At 38.1% G+C, this 15747-nt stretch overlaps 1 protein-coding gene across 7 annotated transcripts in view; it reads right to left on the reverse strand.

Moving 5' to 3' along the window:
• LOC135213986 (uncharacterized) overlaps positions 1–15747 on the reverse strand; it is a 107702-nt gene that overhangs the window by 16826 nt on the left and 75129 nt on the right. The window contains exon 1 of one of the 7 annotated variants that reach the window (XM_064248066.1): positions 6993–7373. The exons of 5 other annotated variants lie outside the window; for them this stretch is intronic. Coding sequence is in view for 1 of the 2 variants with exons in the window: in XM_064248068.1 (XP_064104138.1) it covers positions 6993–7107 (115 nt within the window). In the remaining variant the exon portion in view is untranslated. Of the gene's footprint in view, positions 1–6992; positions 7444–15747 lie in introns of those variants that run through there. One more of the 7 variants, XM_064248068.1, reaches the window with a different exon arrangement.

Genomic DNA, 15747 nt, shown 5'->3' on the forward strand with positions numbered 1-15747 from the left:
ATCACAGAGTGTCCCGGTTTTTCTCTCCCAAAAAAACCTTTCTCAGGGAACGTTGGTGTCTGATAAGCGAGTCCTTGAAACTTCATTTGCTGCTCTCGAAAGCATTGATAAGGCACCAATATTAATATTATCTGGTCTCAAAGATCTCCACCTGGAGGCAGTCAGTCAGTCAGGGTTGTTTGTGTGTGACTCGCTTTATGTTAATAATAATAATAATAATAATAATAATAATAATAATAATAATAATAAATAACCACAATAATACATTTTTATCTACTCATTAACTTTTTTTCTTTTTTTTTCCTCTTGCGTTCTTCCTAACGAACACCATAATATTCTTTGGAAGGTTGAATAACAAGTCAGTGGCCCCTTCGGTGGGCTTGTTCCAAATGACTAGGTTTCATCTACTGAATAATAATAATAATAATAATAATAATAATAATAATAATAATAATAATAATAATAATAATAATTAATAATAATAATAATAATAATAATAATGATAATAATAATAATATGCTGGAAGAAGACCTTCATTAATAAAGGTTTTATTGAAAATAAGGGCTATTTCAGCTGAGATTTCTTGGTATAAAAACTTCTGTTTAAGATAAAACGAGGCTGCAATAGCCATTATTTCAATAATAATAAATTAATAATAATAATAATAATAATAAATGAATAATAATAATAATAATAATAATAATTAATAATAATAATGAATAATAATAATAATAATAATTAATAATAATATGGAACGAATACTTCACCAGGTAACATTAATCAAAAGGCAGTTTAGGAAGAAACCAGAATGGAATTAGAATATTGACAAAAAAATTAAAATAAAATAAAAATTTAAATAAGCCAAGCAGAAAACACAAAGAAACCCTGTATTTCTTAAATCATAATATTATTATCGGGTCGCTTATTATTTTGAAAGGCAGGAAGCTTATTGATAAGATAATGAAACTTACTTTTTTTTTTTTTTTTTTTAAATATCGGCCATAAATGATGCAATGAAATGGACTGTAAAACACTCACGTGTTACTTTGTATGTATGAAGGGACTTTTATATATATTTCTATATATATATATATATATATATATATATATAGTATATATATATATATAATATATATTAGATATATATATATATATATATTTCACAGAATACATAATATAAATATATATAAAGATACAGAGATACAGAGATAGGTAAATATTTGCATATATATATATAATATATATATATAATATATATATATATATATATAAATACATAATCCCAACCCTCTAAAGGTAAAAGGATAAAAATGAACGAAAAACTCTGGCAAAAGCTGTGGAAGTAGTCCAATGCGGAATCCGAAATGAGACCAGATTTTCATTAGTTCCGCTTCGTATTCCAAGAGGACGTCTAGAGACGTCCCCCATATAAAACTGAGAGAGAGAGAGAGAGAGAGAGAGATTTAGGGGTAATCTGGTTTAGGGGTCTTGGCTTGCCAGCCAGGGTAAGCAGACTTTCCTCGTCTGTGTATAGAAAACAGAACTTGGATAAATTTCTCTTGGTTTCTTTTACATGTATACTATATATATATATATATATATATATATATATATATATATATCCATATATATATATATAGTATATATCAAATATGTTTAACATAAATCAAAGGTAAAATCTACGAAGGAAAGTGAAACGAGCTGCGAGGTATTTTGACCTCTCGTCCTTTACTAGTAGGTAGAGTCTGCTTAGTAAAAGGACGAGCATTCGAAAGGTCTGGGAAGCGGTACCTTTCCTACTCCATTGTTTCGCTTTTCCTGGTGGATTTTGTCTTAATGTAAAAGGTATATAAGTGTATATACAAATTTACATATATACATATTTATACATGTATATACATACACATATATAAATGTGTATTGATATACTGTATATACTTATTTATACATATTAACGTACACAAATATATATATTATATATATATACTATATATATATATTTATATATATATACAAATCTCTTTTAGATACCATCCTGGTTAAAATAAAGTCCTGTCATTCTTGTGTGTGTGTGTGTGTGTGTGTGTGTGTGTATACAACTTGGTAAAGCAAAGATGACTAAAAAGATTATTTATTTATCGGCCATTTGTCCATACTGTAACACAATAATAATGACTTATCATACAAATCAGGTGGTCCACGAGACCTAAAATGTCAAAATCATCCATATTCCCAAGGATAAAAATGTAAACAAACAACAGCTGGTCCGATCCTCATAATACGAACCTCCTCCCCTTCCCCCCATCCTCCCCCGCGCCCCCCACCCCCACCCCCGGCCCTCCCCAACCACCACGAAAGCCGAGTCCCAGATACGACCAGCGATCAGCAATTAAGGAGAATGCTACACAGATGGGTTTGAAGACTGGCAATCGTCAAACGCTCTCTCTCTCTCTCTCTCTCTCTCTCTCTCTCTCTCTCTCTCTCTCTCTCTCTCTCTCTCTCTCTCAGACGGGCGGATGACGGCTCCCGATTCCACTGATGGTTTTATTACGACCAAAAATGGGTCTCATTTGCCCGCCCAACGCCCCGTTCGGATTGAACGTCTTTCTGGAACCGATTCCAGAGAATCTGCTTGCCTCTTCCGTTAATTGCGCTTGAGCTCGTAAAGCTGCGGTTTTACGTCTCTCTCTCTCTCTCTCTCTCTCTCTCTCTCTCTAAAGTTGTACTTTTATCTCTCTCTCTCTCTCTCTCTCTCTCTCTCTCTCTCTCTCTCTCTAAAGTGTGCTTTTATCTCTCTCTCTCTCTCTCTCTCTCTCTCTCTCTCTCTCTCTCAAGGTGTGCATTCCTAAACATCCATTAAACCTCTATTGACCAAATCAGCGTTATAGAATGAGTAGTCAGCTGTAATGAGCCGCTGCTTGCAGCTGAGAGAGAGAGAGAGAGAGAGAGGGATATAAGGCTACAAACAACAAGGTGTATTAAAATGACATATTAAACATATTCAGGAAATATTTCAGAATAAAACTTAAGATAAAAACAAAATTCAGTAACGAAGTTCCTGAGGTATTTTAAATTTCCTTCAAGCACACGGATAAGACTGCCTGCCATAAGAGATCAATTTCAAAGGTCGACGGATTCACTGACTGATTTATACTCTCTGGCGTCACGATAACGACGGTCATTCAGCTCGGGAATAATTATCTTGATTCAAATAAGCGAGACCTTTGCACTATGCATTCACTCAACTCTACATCCTTCAAAAACACTTTCACATAATCTTTATACCAGGAAAACTTTACATAACTTTTTAAGAAATGTAAGAAATGGACAAACAAGAGTTGTCAAATCTTACATAACTTTAAAAAAAAAAAAAAAAAAAACAGGGTTGTAAAACTTGACATAACTTTTTAAAAAGTAAGAAATAAACAAACATCGGTGTTGTAAAATCATATATAACTTTAAAAAACACCAACAAACAAACAGGGTTGTAAAACATGACAAATTTTTTAAAAAAGTAAGAAATAAACAAACATCAGGGTTGTAAAATCATATATAACTTTATAAAACACCAACATACAAACAGTGTTGTAAAACTAATCATAACTTTTTAAAAAGTATGAAATAAACAAACATCAGGGTTGTAAAATCATATATAACTTTAAAAAACACCAACAAACAAACAGGGTTGTAAAAATTTATATAACTTTTTAAAAAAGTAAGAAATAAACAAAAATCAGTGTTGTAAAATCATATATAACTTTTAAAAATACCAACAAACAAACAGGGTTGTAAAACTTGACACAACTTTTTGAAAAGTATGAAATAAACAAACATCAGGGTTGTAAAACCTTACATAGCTTAAAAAAAAAAAATAACAAACAAAAGGTTGTAAAACTTGACATAACTTCTAAACAAGAAAGAAATAAACAAACTTCAGGGCTGTAAAATCGTACATAACTAGAAAAAACACTAAATAACAAATAATAGGGTTGCAAAATGTGACATAATTTTAAAAAGTAAGAAATAAACAAAGAACAGGGTTGTAATATCTGAAATAAACAAACAAAGGGGTTATAAAACTTGACATAACTTTAAAAAGTAAGATATAAGCAAATAACACGGTTGTACAATCTTACGTATCTTTAAAAAACATGCCAATAAACAAACAAGGGGATTGTAAAACTTGACATAACTTTAAAAAAGTGAGAGATAAACAAACAGGGTTATTATAATCTTACATAACTTAGAAAAAAACAGGGTTGCAAACAGCGTGATGACCTTATAACCTGGCGTGAAGAAAAGGAGCTATCTCATGTAGTACTGTAACCCCTGACAGTGAAAAAAAAAAATAAATGAAAACAGTAACGTTAATAAAAGCTAAAACTAATCTTTTTTATAGGTACCTCATGTCGCACAGTAACCCCTGATTTAACCAGAACCATAATAACGATAACGTTATCGTACAAAGTATAAAAAAAAAAAAAAAAATGTACCGTAATCCAAACTGTACTGTGAATGATATATGATACCATGTCATGTACTGTAATAATAATAATAATAATAATAATAATAATAATAATAATAATAATAATAATAATAATAATCAATAATAATAATAATAAAAACCACGTAAAAGGAAACAACAAAAAAAGGAAGAGTAGAGAGAGAGGAGAGAGAAGATGAGGATGGAGAGAGAGAGAGAGAGAATTTGAATTGATTATAAAAAAAAGGTAAATTATTCTAAACAAGTTATCATGGCGTTGCAACAAGAGGGAGAGAGAGAGAGAACTGAATTGAATATAAATAAATTATTACAAGTTATCTGGCGTTACAAGAGAGAGAGAGAGAGAGATGATGTGAGAGTGGAGGAGAGGAACGCCGGAGAGAGAGAGGTGCAGGAGGATAGAGAGAGAGACTTATTATTTAATCCACAATGGCTCCCCTCAGGCCTTTCCCAATGTGTCCTTCAAATTATATATATCCCGCCCAGGGATACAGCGAAGGAGGAGGGCGGTTACGCCAGGAAGATGTATTGCGATACAAGGAAGATGTATTTGCTAAATTGCTCCTGTGAAAGGCTTAATGTTCCCTTATAGCAAGGTTCCCAGAGGGTGTTTACAGCGCACACCACCTTGTATAATCTTGTATAAGTTGCCTTTTAATATAATACGTGAGATACTTTTGACTTTTTTAATTCTTTCTCTGATGCTATGATGTTTTTGTGTGTTTATTTCTCCTTGTTTTGTTGCATTTTCCTCCCTCATTCCTGTACAAGGAAATTGGCCTCAGTGTAACGATTTATTTATGGCTGTTTTTTTTTTATCTATTCATTTATTTTATTTTAGAATTCCCTTTCCATGGCGTCATGCTGGGTTAGTGTTTTGTCTTGAGCCGTCTTACCATTCTCGTTCTCGCATTATCTCTCTCTTCTCTTTCGCTTCCTGGTCATTTTTCTTTTTTTATTGTCATTTCTTCCTCCTCTTTCTATTCGTCAATTCTCGGTTTACCCTTATCATTCTCATCTTTAATCTTTTATTTCTCAGTGATACAACATCTGCAGTCTACACTGCTCCTTCCCGTGCCCCTATCCTCCTCCTCCTCCTCCTCCTCCTCCTCCTCCTCCTCCTTTATACCAAAATCATCCTGACCTTGAGCAAGTCATTTGTTATTACAGGGTGACTTTCAGATGGTGGTTTATTTCAGTCATCTTCTGTGGATTCGAGTTTCTCTGAATGTTCAAGTATCTTATAGGGTTCGAATCGTATTTATTTCAGTCTTCTGTAGGTTCGAATAGTTTTGGGAGCTTTAAAAATGTTCAAGTATTGTGTAATGTAACTGTAATTGAGTTCGAGTCTGTATTTCAGTCTTTTGTAAGGTTCGAATCTTTCGGGAGCTCGAGTTCTTCAAAAGGTTCGAGTGATCTGTAAGTGAATTGTCACTGGGTTCACTATTGTATTACAAAGTCTTCCGTAGTTTAGAATCATGAGAAGGTTCGTGCTTCTGTATAGGTTTTACGTAGGTTCGAGTCCTTTGTAGATTTGGATCTCCTGGAGTATTGAGGATTTTGTACTTTTACGAGATCGAATCCTATTTTCAAGGTCATATCCTCTGAGGGATAGATTCTATGGGATTTAATTCTCTTGCAGACTCCATTCATCTTGATAGATACATTCTCGACATTTTACTTTCATATATTTACGCAAATATTTCTACGTAACAGGTTCTGCTCATCGTCTAACATTCAGTAAACATACAGAGCAAATCATTGTAAGTGCATTGATTCATGGATGAGGATGGTGAAACTTCCTATAGAGATGATGATGGTGATTATTCCCATACGGATGAGGATGGTGACTGTCTCTGTACGGATGAGGATGGTGACTGTTTATATGCGGATGAGGATGGTGACTGTTCCTTTACGGATGAGGTTAGTGATTGTTTCTGTACGGATGAGGATGAGGATTGTTTCTGTACGGATGAGGATGGTGACTGTTCCTTTACGGATGAGGATGGTGACTGTTTTATATGGATGAGGATGGTGATTATTCCTATGCGGATGAAGATGGTGATTATTCCTATGCGGATGAGGATGGTGACTGTTCTTATAGTGTCAGTATTAAAAATTTGACCGTGTGGAAAAAAAATACCGAAGCCTTGCAACACAATTCGTCATTAAACTTGATGAGAAGAAATTGAAACCACAAAATTCTGAAACCGAAAAAAACCTCATTCGGACAGCAACTGGAACGTACCAGAAATCACCTGGCCCAAGGAAAGTTCCAAAAATGACAGAAATTACCGACAGAAACGTGATGTAATGTAAGGTGCAGAATTTAAAAAAAAAAATTATATAGTTTGAGCAAGTAACAGCAATCAAAGTTACAACATACCTTACGGGTAGCGTAAATCAACAACCAACAGAATGAAATTTATGCAAATGACCATCCAAACACATTGTAGCGAACCTAACATGATTACAATGAGAGACCAACCTTGAACACAGCTGAAGTGACGATACAATGATGACAATGATAATACCGCGTGCGGAAACTTCTGCCCAACTCGCGTAGAATTTGTCAGGAAGTCTAGCAGCGAAAATATTCTCATGACAGTTCCCAGCTGCTGTATGGGGCACAGGACGCCCGCAAACTATCGCCAGCTCAAAATAAAGAGGCGAGACGTCCCAGAACGTTGCCAGACGGCGCTGGACGCGGAATAGCTAGCAGAGGAGTCTTCTTTGCAGGCGAGATGGTCAGGTGTTTGTGGCCTTGCAATGAATGACGCAATCGGAAAGTTTTCGTGCCCGGGGCCAGGGTTTGACCGTTGGCTCTCTCTCTCTCTCTCTCTCTCTCTCTCTCTCTCTCTCTCTCTCTCAATTATTATTTACACTAACAAATTTTATCAATGTTATAGCATCGGCAAGAACAAATGAGAGAGAGAGAGAGAGAGAGAGAGAGAGAGAGAGAGAGAGAGAGAGAGAGAGAGGCAAGCTCCGGGTTCTGTGATATCGTTGTTGATAAAGTCAGGTGGTGCAACATCCTTTTCCTTAGATGGGTCTGTTATCGCCGACGATAAGAGTACAGGGTGCCAACCGCTCCCCACCCCCGGCCCTTCTCTCTCTCTCTCTCTCTCTCTCTCTCTCTCTCTCTCTCTCTCTCTCTCAATAAATCAAGAGCAAGCAAACTTAGTAATATTTCGAAAGTACCACTCACTCATTCGGTGCTGTCACCTATTATTTATCAACAATCCAATAACCTTTTACATTTGAATATTATAAAGTTGTCAAATAAGTGATTTGATAGCATTGATGATCGATGATCATATTTATATGTCCTGGGGCCACTCAACATCGCGGATAACATTCTTCACTGACTGAATACTTTGCTTTCATCTGAAGGACAATTATCAGCAGACATGATGTTGGTATTACAAAGGAACGAAAAGCATTTAGTTATTGGACACTTTTCTCCTAGCTATTGATGAGTGAAGGTCACACACACACACACACACACACACACACACACACGTTCGATGAATGGAATACAACTGTCGCTTTGTTTTCAAGACATTAACGTCACACACAGACTTTGTTTACTTAAGTATAAACAGAACCTAAATCACTTCTATAAACGTCAAGATGATTGCTACAAATTTATTACTACACACACACACACACACACACACACACACACACACACACACACACATATATATTATATATATAATATACATTGACTTTTGCAACTTTAAATAACTCTCGCGGGTTCAGACAAGAAGATACAACGCCTTCTTCCCTACAGACTTAGAGAACATACTTCTGCAATCTTCTCTGCACATTAGATATTCATTGTGAGAAAACTGCATTCGCTCTGTCAGCTTTGAAAATGTACGTTTCTTTTTTTCAGATTTCTCAAAGTTGCGTCATCTTTTCCTGAAGGTGACATCACCGCTTACGACGACGGATCCCGCGCTCGTGTTCCCAAGTGATATCTTTATTTTAGGATTGTAACTTTTTTCTAAAGAAATATATTCCTTTGCTATGCATATCTGAGCTTCAACTAGAGAGCAAACTTGTCTGATTCGTCGCGCACGGAAATAGATTTCCATTTCCATTATCCATCTGCGAAATGAAAAAAATGAAAAAAAAAGGGGGAGGGGATAATGCCTTCCAAGAAAGCTAGACTGCGCCTTCAGCCACGAACGCCCTAGAGAAGAATGCCCCCTGTTTGCTGAACGTGCCAGAGCATGCGATCAACAAGACAGTGATTTAGGAGCCGTACCTTCTTCTTCTTCTTCTTCTTCTTCTTCTTCTTTCTTCTTCTTCCTCCTCCTCCTCCTCCTCCTCCTTGCTACTGCCGTCGCGCGCGTCTCCATGTTTAATTCATGGGGCGCCCCAGACGACGTACCTGGAGCTTTTCAAAAACAAACAAGCGTGATTCGGTGGCGATAGGCTGGGATTTGGGTGGGATACAATCCTTATTCAATAGCATAGGAGCCTGGAATACTAAACGTCATTCCTCCATATACCCACTCCATTCACAAAAATAGCACCGTATTTCATAATGGGGTACTAAAGTTGTTACCTACCATGATCATATAGCTAATCCCATGCCCCCGTAAAGGGATAGTAAAGGTGAGTTTACACTAGGCTTCACCCCACGCTGCTTGCGAAAGACTCATCACCAACTCCTCCCAAATTCTTATTAACCCCACCTACTGGACTGCTCATTAGGGTGACTTAGTGGTGTGGCGTGACTCTTGATGAGCAGTCCAGTAGGCGGGGCTAACGAGAATTTGGGAAGAGTTGGTGATGACTCTTAAGCATGCAGCGTTGGGTGAAAAAAAAGTAAGTATATCTTAGTTTTACCAGACCACTGAGCTGATTAACAGCTCTCCTAGGGCTGGCCCGAAGGATTAGATATTTTTACATGACTAGGAATCAATCGATTACCTAGCAACGGGACCTACAGCTTATTGTGGGATCCGAACCACATCATATCGAGAAAGGTATTTCTATCACCAGAAATAAATTCCTCTGGTTCCGCGTTGGCCGGGCCGAGAATCGAACTCGGATCACCGAATTAGTAACCGAGTGCGAAGTCCACTCGGCCAACGTGGGACTAGCGTTGGGCGAAGCCTAGTGTAAACTCACCTTAAGTATTACTTGCTAAATGCTACCCAATTTCATTCCTTTTACTGTGCCTCCGTTCATATTCGCTTTCTTCCGTCTTACTTCCCTCAACCCTCTCCTAACAACGATAGGTTCACAGTGCAACTGCTTTGAGATTTTCTTCCTGTTACACCTTTCAAACCTCTCTACTCTCAATTTTCCTTTCAGCGTTGAATGACCTCATAGGTCTCCAGGTGCTTGGGCTTTGGCCAAACTTCTATATCCCATTCCATTCCTGATTCCAATGTAAGTTTTTCCCAATAATAATGATAATAATAATAATAATAATAATAATAATAATAATAATAATAATAATAATGGTGGACCTTATAATATACTACAAAAAAGGAAAACAAGAGGCCTAATCATGAAAAATAATCCCTCGCCGCCATCAGGAGACCCCCTCAAGCAGACGAACGTAGTATACCAATACGTCTGAGGATGTCCTGGGAATTACATTGGAATGACTACAATGCGTCTTGCGAAGAGAATCTCCTGTCACACCCAAGAAGGGGCCATCAAGAATCACGCCCTCACCGCCCACGAGACACAATTTACCGCGACTGTATTTATCCGCAACACCAGGGTAATAGGGAGAGCACCCGACCCTCGCCGTCTGCGCCTTCTGGAGGCTCTACTCATCCAGGAACAAAAGCCCTCCATGAATACGACGCAGGAGGAGGCCTTTTTGCTCCCGACCTGTATGCGAAGGAACACACCAGTAATGGCAAACATCACCATATCGCCGCACGAAAACGCCCCAATTCAAGAGGAAAATAACACCGAAGACGACTTTAATACCATGAATAATCCCAGCAGTGACGTCACGCTGAGATTGAGCAATCGAAATGAAGCCCGGCGTGATACCATGCAGCTGGCTGAGAAGATCGGCACCCCTGTTGAGCATGCACTCGGGAGCTGGTTTCAGCCCGCAGCCAGGTAGCCAATCATAAAGCAGCTCGCCATTCATTAGCCAATGAAAAGGCAGCAGCACGAAGACCCCCGCTGCACCGCCACAATAAAACCAGACAGACTCACCCTATCACTTCAGGTGATCTCTGTGCTGCACCAATAGTAGTTAGACTCTCACAGCATCCAGTATTCATAACTAACATTGCAAATCCGATCTCATTCAAGAAGAGAGCCCGAAAAAACTAACACTACTAAGCCAAGCACATTCTTAGATTTTGTAATACACAGTGGTCAGAGTTCGCCCAACCAAACCCCCCATAGGGGGGGAGGGGGGAGAACGATCCAATTGGAACCAGATAAAAAGGAAACCTCACCATGCCTTCAGCCACTTAATACCGAGCCACCTGAGGCATTTCACATAACATAAGAAACAACATGCCCCCTATTTCCCCTTCAATAACCTAGACTTCCTTCCAGGGGACCCCTCGGAGTTTAAATCGGTTGCAACCAAACCCCCATCCCATCCTATTCCCCCATCCATTCATCCATCTCACTTCAGTCCATCACCTACCTCCGCCTAAGAGGATGTCCGGAGTCTCAGACGAAACGTCGTGGCCCCACAAAAGGAATAGAAAGGAATAGAATTGAATTTTACCTGCAATAAACTCTACGGGATATAACCTGAAAATTTTACTACCACCACCAGAATTTTTTTTTTTTTATTAATAAAATTCAATCGACTTTGACTATTACCTATTTGAGACATGCCAACCTTAAGTGCGTTGCTCACCAGTCTAAGCAACAATGAGAAAACAATAATTAGAAAAATATAGAATAACCTTTATAAAATTAACGCAGCCGATTTAGCAATTACTTGTAATAAAACATGTTTAAAAGAGGGTTACTTCCAGAATACAATATAGTAATAATTCTAGTGCCTTGTTAGAGACGAGACAATCATGAGTTGCAAAGGCCATCAATCGTGTGGGCAGCAGAATTCGCAACAGATTCTGTCACTGTTTTGCCAGACAATGATATATTGTCACCCTGTTAGACCAGGGGTCAGGTCACTCAATTAGGGTGGCGGGAGATCTGATGACTTCCCCCGTTCTACGGATTTGGTTTTATTCAATTAAATCGTCTGAAATTGTATTTGTTGCATGATGCAATACCGCGTATGGTGTACAAGGTCAAACAGCTCTCTCTCTCTCTCTCTCTCTCTCTCTCTCTCTCTGATATTTGGTGAAGTTAGCATGGTAAGAATTCATTATCCTCTATCTCTGCTCTCTCTCTCTCTCTCTCTCTCTCTCTCTCTCGTGGATAAAGTAGGAAGATGGTTAAAAGAATTTTTACACACGAAAAACAGATAGTTATTGCAAACGATGAGAAATCGGATGAAGCCAAGGTAATATCCGGTGTGCCACAAGGTACGGTGTTAGCTGCAATACGTTTGTTATTTTTTTTTTTTTTTTATGATTGAAGACATAGATACGTTGTTTTTTTTTTATTTTTTTTTTTTTATTTTTTTTTTTTTTTTTTTGATTTTTTTTTTGACAGTAATGTTAAGGATTCGGTAGTGAGTAGTTTCGCAGATGACACAAGAATAAGTAGAGAAATTACTTGTGATGAAGATAGGAACGCTCTACAAAGAGACCTTAACAAAGTATATGATTGGGCAGAGGTAAATAGGATGGTATTTAACTCTGATAAATTTGAATCAATAAATTATGGAGACAGAGAAAGAAAGCTATATGCATATAGGGGACCTAATAATGAGGCAATCACAAAATAAGGAAGCAGTTAAAGACCTTGGTGTGATGATGAATAGGAACATGTTATGCAATGATCAAATAGCAATTCTGTTGGCAAAATGTAAAGCAAAAATGGGAATGTTGTTACGGCACTTCAAACAAGAAAAACAGCTGAACACATGATTATGCTTTAAAAAATTCCACAATATGTTCGTATATAGTCCACTTCGAATATTGCAATATGATATGGTACCCACACTATCAAAAGGATATTGCACAAAATAGAGAGTGTACAAAGGTCCTTTACAGCTAGAATAGAAGAAGTTAAGGACCTTGCTACTGGGAAAGCTACAATCCTTAAAATTTATATAGTCTAGAAAGAGAAGAGAACGCTACATGATAATTCAGGCATGGAAACAGATAGAAGGAATAGCAGAAAACATCATGGAACTAAAAATATCAGAAAGAGCAAGCAGAGGTAGATTAATAGTGCCCAAAACTATAACCAGGAAAAAATAAGGAAAGCGCACAGGACATTAATCCACTACGCACCAGCATCGAATAATGCAGCGTCTATTCAATGCGTTACCAGCTCATCTGAGGAATATATCAGGAGTGAGCGTAGATGTGTTTAAGAATAAGCTCGACAAATATCTAAACTGCATCCCCAGACCATCCAAGATTGGAAGATGCAAAACATATCCGGAAGATGTACTAGCAACTCTCTGGTAGACCATTAGAGTGCTCACACTGAGGGACCTGGGGCGGAACCCGAACGAACTGTAAGGTCTGTAAGGTAAGGTCTCCACAATTTGTAAAGTCAACAATTACACCCTACACAATTAACGAGTTGACAATGACTAAGAATGATCTCTCTCTCTCTCTCTCTCTCTCTCTCTCTCTCTCTCTCTCTCTCTCTACTATGTCATCCTTTACATTACATACTCCTTACACTCCATCCATAGTCTCAACTTAGTAAGAACTAATCTTCCTCTACTAAGAACAGTCTCATCTTGCAAGCAGCACCTCGCATCCCACACCTACGTCTCACTTAGAAGAACCTGAAGAACCTCTTTAACGGGGGATTCTGCATCTTGCATCCTCCCATCTCCATCTTCATTACAGTCCCTTGGGTGGAGCTTAAGGGGAGATCGTCCCCACCCCCTCCCCCAAAACCCCTGGATTTTGAATGGTTATTGGGAGTTATCGCGGGCTCAGCACCAGATCGAACTGCTTGAACAGCAGTGGCATACAGGGACGAGTCTCTTGTTATGTCCCTGGTGTTTTATTTTGGTTCTAATTCTTCTTTATTTTTCGTTCTTACGGTATGAAAAAACAAACGAATAATATCGATGAAAAGGGGTAATTGTTTTCTATAACTGATAACGATTTCAAAGTCTTTATATATCTATTCAAATTATGTAATCATGTATATATATACACACATATAGTATATGACTGGTAAAAATGTTCTGTAACAACACAATTCCATCCAATAAAGGGAGCCCATAAAAACGCCAAAATGTATAAATTAAGTACTACAGTACTTACTTTCTATAATTATGGGCTCCTTTTATTAGATATATATATTATATACATACATATATATATTATATATAATTCTATCTATGAGTCCCCCACCTTACCTGTGTAACCAATTATCTGCCACAACAGGTAATGCATTTGTTTAAACTTCAGGGATCCCACGCTTCCCCAAGTGGGCGTCAGGGCGTTTGCACGAGGAGGATGATGCGTGGGAGTGAGGGCTTTTGTCAGGGAAGGATGACTTAGGATCAGAAAAGGATGTCAAGAGAATTCTTGTTATTTCAAGGACACGACGGTCGAGCTATAGTGGTGATGACGTCATGGTTGACACACATGCATACATACGCAAACACAAACACATTTTATGACGTCACGGATGACGCACACTAATGAGTCAGAAAGAATTTTTTTAAAGAATGGTCTCATTCTTGGACTCTAAAAAAAATTAGATGACACGTTATTCGGCAAAACGAAAGAATAGGCAAAAAGGAAACGATGAAAAGACGAAACATTACAGATTCTCTTCAGGATTCTTCGTGGAGAAATGATGCAAGACAATTCTCCGACACAAAATGGGAAAATAAATATGAGAGTGTTCTGGCGAGGACTCTAATGAGATGATCTGACGAAATGCGAGGACATGCGAGGACTACAATGCAGATGAGACATAAAAAGGCCAAGTGGAATTGAGAACATGAAAAAGAGCTGTTCTGCAGTGGTTTCACGAGAGAGAGAGAGAGAGAGAGAGAGAGAGAGAGAGTTTTCTGGCCTCAACAATCCAAGTCTTTTTAGTGTCTTCAAACACGAACGTGAGCTATTAAGAGAATATTATATTTCCAAGCCTGGGAAGTTCCAGGTTAGTTACAGATTACGCTACAGATGTTTTCCAATGACCTTGTGAGGAGTTTTCTGTACAGCCGCTACAACGTATAATCAAGGCCTCTCCTATATCGTTGCCAGACGCACGATTATACCTAACTTTAACCTTAAATAAAATAAAACCTACCGAAGCTAGAGGGTTGCAAATTGGTATGTTTGATGACTGGAGGGTGGATGACCAACATACCAATCTGCAGCCCTCTAGCCTCAGTAGCTTTTAAGATCTGACGGCGGACAGGAAAAGTGCGGACGGACAGACAAAGCCGGCATAGTAGTAATGTTTTTTTTTCCAGAAAACTAAAATAGGGTTCAACTGTAAGCCCAAATTAAAATGGCAACCTAGCACCCTTTTCTAGCCCAGGCCAGAATTCAAGAAAAGAGTGGGAGCCACAAAACACAGAAGGAAGAAGTAGTGAATTCCAGACGGGTTGGTGCGGAGAATAACTGGACAGAGTAAATGGACTCACGGTCTAATAATAGTTTGAAATGGGATGGAAGCAATTCCTCGTATGTTGCGAAAGATGTGACCCCCCCCCCCCCCCCCCCCCCCCCCCCCACCCCCCCCCCCCCCCCCCCCTTCTCAATTATGGACATGTTGCAGTTTAAGACTCTCTCACATGGAATGAAATGTAGGTATATTACAGTTTAAGATTATCTCTCTCTCTCTCTCTCTCTCTCTCTCTCTCCTCTCTCATGACGTAAATATACCTTTTTCTAGTTTGGAACAAAAACAAAATGCGGATAAAAACACAATTTCCTTATTGTGACTCTCTCTCTCTTCTCTCTCTCTCTCTCTCTCTCTCTCTCTCTCATGGAACGAATGAAGATATATTACAGTTTAAGATTATCTCTCTCTCTCTCTCTTTCTCATGTTGTTGGAAAGTCGAATTGGGTAAACTCGTAGTTTTTATTAAGACGCCACTCTCTCCTCTCCTCTCCTCCTTCTCTCTCTCTCTCTCTCTCTCTTCTCATGACGTAAATATACCTTTT

The sequence above is a fragment of the Macrobrachium nipponense genome, chromosome 43 (genome assembly GCF_015104395.2).
Source record: "Macrobrachium nipponense isolate FS-2020 chromosome 43, ASM1510439v2, whole genome shotgun sequence".
NCBI lineage: Eukaryota > Metazoa > Arthropoda > Malacostraca > Decapoda > Palaemonidae > Macrobrachium > Macrobrachium nipponense.